Genomic DNA, 3,627 nt, shown 5'->3' with positions numbered 1-3,627 from the left:
TTAGGGGCCAGAGTGACCCTGCAGGGAGGTGGCAGGAAAAGCTGAGAACAGCTGCCGGAGGTGACGGAGCGGTGGCCCCGCCCGGTGCGCTGGAAGACGGAGCTTCCAGGTAGCGGCCCGCAGAGTCTGACCCAGAGTACGACGGGGTAGCCGGCGGGAGCCCACGGTCCCTCGGCGGCCTCTTTAAGGGAGGGGGCGGAGCCACGTGAAAGGATCGCTAGGGTGAGGTCACGTGGTGTGGGGCACCTGCGGGGCACAGTGGATATTTCGGGGAGCGTCGTCTTTGGGGTGGACACTATGTGACATCCCTTCCCCCACTGAGACTTGTGCCTTGGAGTTCCATGGGGTTCACGTGGTGGGATTTGGGGATAGGCTCAGGCATGGGGGAGGTGGGCGTGACAACGCTGTATCAGCCAGGGTGCCATCGAAGTGGCTGATCTTAGGATTCCTAAGATACGAGGGTTACACTGTGGTTACAAAGTGGCTCAGTGCCTCTGCAATCCAGCCCTAGGCCTTGTGCTTTCCAGCTTCCCCAGTTCAGAAACCTCCAGCTTCCCATCCTCTTTGCTTGCAGCTCCAGACTTCCCGAGCCCAGGTCCCCCCAGCTCAGCGCCAACATGAGTGCGGAGGTCAAGGTGACAGGGCAGAACCAGGAGCAGTTTCTGCTCCTGGCCAAGTCCGCCAAGGGGGCAGCGCTGGCCACACTCATCCACCAGGTGCTGGAGGCCCCTGGTGTCTACGTGTTTGGGGAACTGCTGGATATGCCTAATGTTAGAGAGGTGGGTTCCTGACCTGGATAGCTCCCAAGGAGGCCTGGGGCTGAAGACTAAGAATGGGTGGACAGGGCTCGTTTTGCAACCCGATAACCATTCAGCTGAATAAGAGCTTGTGATTGAGAATAGGAGAACTGATTTCAGCCTGTCTCCATCAATGTTATAGCTCTTAATAATCATATTACCTTGATTGTAGTGTGTGTTAGTTGCTCAGTTGTATCTGACTCGTTGTGACCCCATGGACTGTAGCCCATCAGGCTCCTCTGTTCATGGGATTCTCCAGGCAAGGATACTGGTGTAGGTTGCCATTTCCTACTCCAGGGGATCTTCCCCAGGAAGGGATCAACCCCTGGTCTCCTGCATTGCAGGCAGATTTTTTACTGTCTGAGCCACCAGGGAAGCCTGTTACCTTAATCAGGTCACTTTTATTTTAGGACCTACATTTTCTTTTTAAAAACTGGACATGGGGGCTTCCCTGGCAGTTCAGTGGTTAAGACTCCACCTTCCAGTGCAGGGGGTGGAGGTTTGATCCCAGGTGGGGAAACTGAGATCCCACATGCCACATGGTATGGCCACAAAAAACAAAACAAAATGGACCTGTTACTGCCCCTCAGTGTCGTAGAAATCAGGTGAGATTCTGTGAAAGTGTAAAGTCTGGTACAAATAGAAGGAATGAATGTGAAATTGTCATGACCGGTAAATTCACTTAAGTTAGCTAAGGTAGAAGGTATCTTTTTCTTCAAGACACACAATAATATGCTAGGAACACAGGGGAGAGAACTGTTCACACAGAAGTGATAGAGTTAAGAGTTTAAAGTCGAGAGTGAGTAGATTACCAAGATGTATGGCACCAGCCAAAGTTCTGAGATACTATGACGGTGGTAGGTGGGTGAACTCTGAGTAAATTTTTTGAGGGCCAGTGATTGAGTCAATGCAGTTAACCTTTTGGGATCCTTCTTGTCCAAAGAAAACTGGCCGCCTTCTTTCCCTGCTTTCCTCTGCAGTGGAATCAAAGAGAATCAAGGGGAAGGAAGAGAGGTAGGTTTTGGGTGCCTGTTTAGCACTCTTCTAGTCCTGGGAATACCAGGAAAGTACAAGCCACAGGGCTCCCCTTCTGAAACATACAGTCCAGTTGCGGAGATAAGATGAATGGATATCCATGTATAAATCACTTATTTAGCAAGTATTTATCAGCAGAGCCAAGTACATGCACATTTCTGCTAGATCTGAGTGGGAGAAACCAGGTCTGTAATCTTGTTGAAAAGACATTGTTAGGTAACAGCATCAGGTGGGCTTTGATGGACTAAGTGGGTGCTCAGTGGTAGGAGGAGAGGAGGTCTGGGTGGACTGGCTTGGGTGATGCACGCTCCCAGCTGAGACCAGTCTGAAGCAGAGGCTCCTCCCAATGCCGGCCCATATCCTGCAGCTGTCACGGGAGTGAGGCCAAGGCAGAAGTCCTTGATGAATTGGGGAGTACAGCAGACTCCTAAGGGTATTCAAATTCAGAAATACTACATATACTCTAAGGATGAAACAACACAGTTTGTAATGTCGGGAGGTGTGCGTGTGTGTGAGATGTGTTAGGTAACTAAACACTACGAAAGTTTTTAACTCTGACTTTAGGGTAGGAATTGGGAGGCAGATGGAGGAAGAGGGTATTGTGGGTCTGGGGGACAGAATCAACAAAGGCCTGGAGATGAAAATGAGGCTTCCTTGGGGAGAATCAGAGAGGCAGAGAATTCCTTTCGGTGAGCTGGGAGAGCTAGTGTTGGAGGGGAAAGCTGGGCCCGGAGATTGGGGTTCAAACAGGCAGAGTCTGGAGGGTGGGGAGAGAGGCCCTTCCTGTCACCGCTTCTCTCCCCTCATGTTTCCACAGCTGGCTGAGAGCGACTTCGCTTCCACGTTCCGGCTGCTCACAGTGTTTGCTTACGGGACATACGCTGACTACTTAGGTAACCGGAGGGGTTGGAGCTCTGGAGACTGGAGGTGGGAGAAGGGCAATTTACAGAGGGACTTATAAGACATTCCTGGGGTACCTGACTTAGATCCCTTGGGTACACAGGGTCAGGGTCAAGACCTGAATTGGCATGGAAAACTCAAAAAAAAAAAAAAGGAAGGAGGCTAGGACTTCCCACAAAAGTGCAAATCAGGATTTCCTACACTTTATTTTTTTCTAGCCGAAGCCCGGAATCTTCCCCCACTCACAGAGGCTCAGAAGAATAAGCTTCGACACCTATCGGTCGTCACCTTAGCTGCCAAAGTCAAGGTGAGTGACAGTCCCTATCGGGTCCTGAGTCACAGAACACCTCTCTGTACGTCCCTTCTCGGGGGTCCATCAGAAGGGAACGGTCACCGTGTTGCTTCTTCTTGCCTCCCGCAACGATCCAGGGCCCACATCTGAACTCCATTACCTTCAGCCTTTGGGGCTGAATATGATTCTGCTAGTTTTCTCTTTTGCTTTTCAACCAACTCAGGTTCTAAGTAAAACACCTTTTGCCTTTGGATTCAGAATAGCAACACAGATGCTGCTGGCTGTGTCCTTCAACAGCCCCCTCCTCCCCTAAGATCCTGCAAGGTGTACAATGTGACCAAAAAGAAAGAAATCTATAACCCAGAAGTGTTACACATTTGTATTACCTGTTGGGTCCTGTTTTTGACTATCCCCCCACCCATCTGCATCTCCCAGGTGTTACGTCACTCTCCGTCATGCTTATGGTTTTACTTAAATCAGGCTGACTCCTGTGAGATGCCTCTTTGGAAGTAGATGGAGTAGCTCCAGACCTCCCCCACACCACATCCTCCCGTGATGTCAGGCGGGTTCTTTGCCACTAGCGCCACCTGGGAAGTCCAAGGG

At 50.8% G+C, this 3,627-nt stretch overlaps 1 protein-coding gene across 1 annotated transcript in view; it reads left to right on the top strand.

Annotated features, from left to right (window-relative positions):
* Nucleotides 1-8: 8 nt before the first annotated feature.
* The window catches only part of COPS7A (COP9 signalosome subunit 7A), a 5,463-nt gene continuing 1,844 nt past the window's right edge, over nucleotides 9-3,627 (top strand). Inside the window, exons 1-4 of the mRNA XM_010844946.1 lie at nucleotides 9-222; nucleotides 575-779; nucleotides 2,650-2,725; nucleotides 2,951-3,039. Coding sequence (XP_010843248.1) covers nucleotides 618-779; nucleotides 2,650-2,725; nucleotides 2,951-3,039 — 327 coding nt within the window. The 5' untranslated portion in view covers nucleotides 9-222; nucleotides 575-617. The remainder of the gene's footprint in view (nucleotides 223-574; nucleotides 780-2,649; nucleotides 2,726-2,950; nucleotides 3,040-3,627) is intronic.

Source organism: Bison bison, unplaced genomic scaffold, assembly GCF_000754665.1.
Source record: "Bison bison bison isolate TAMUID 2011002044 unplaced genomic scaffold, Bison_UMD1.0 scf7180017864213, whole genome shotgun sequence".
NCBI classification, from domain to species: Eukaryota; Metazoa; Chordata; class Mammalia; order Artiodactyla; family Bovidae; genus Bison; species Bison bison.
This window is presented reverse-complemented; position numbering and strand designations above follow the sequence as displayed.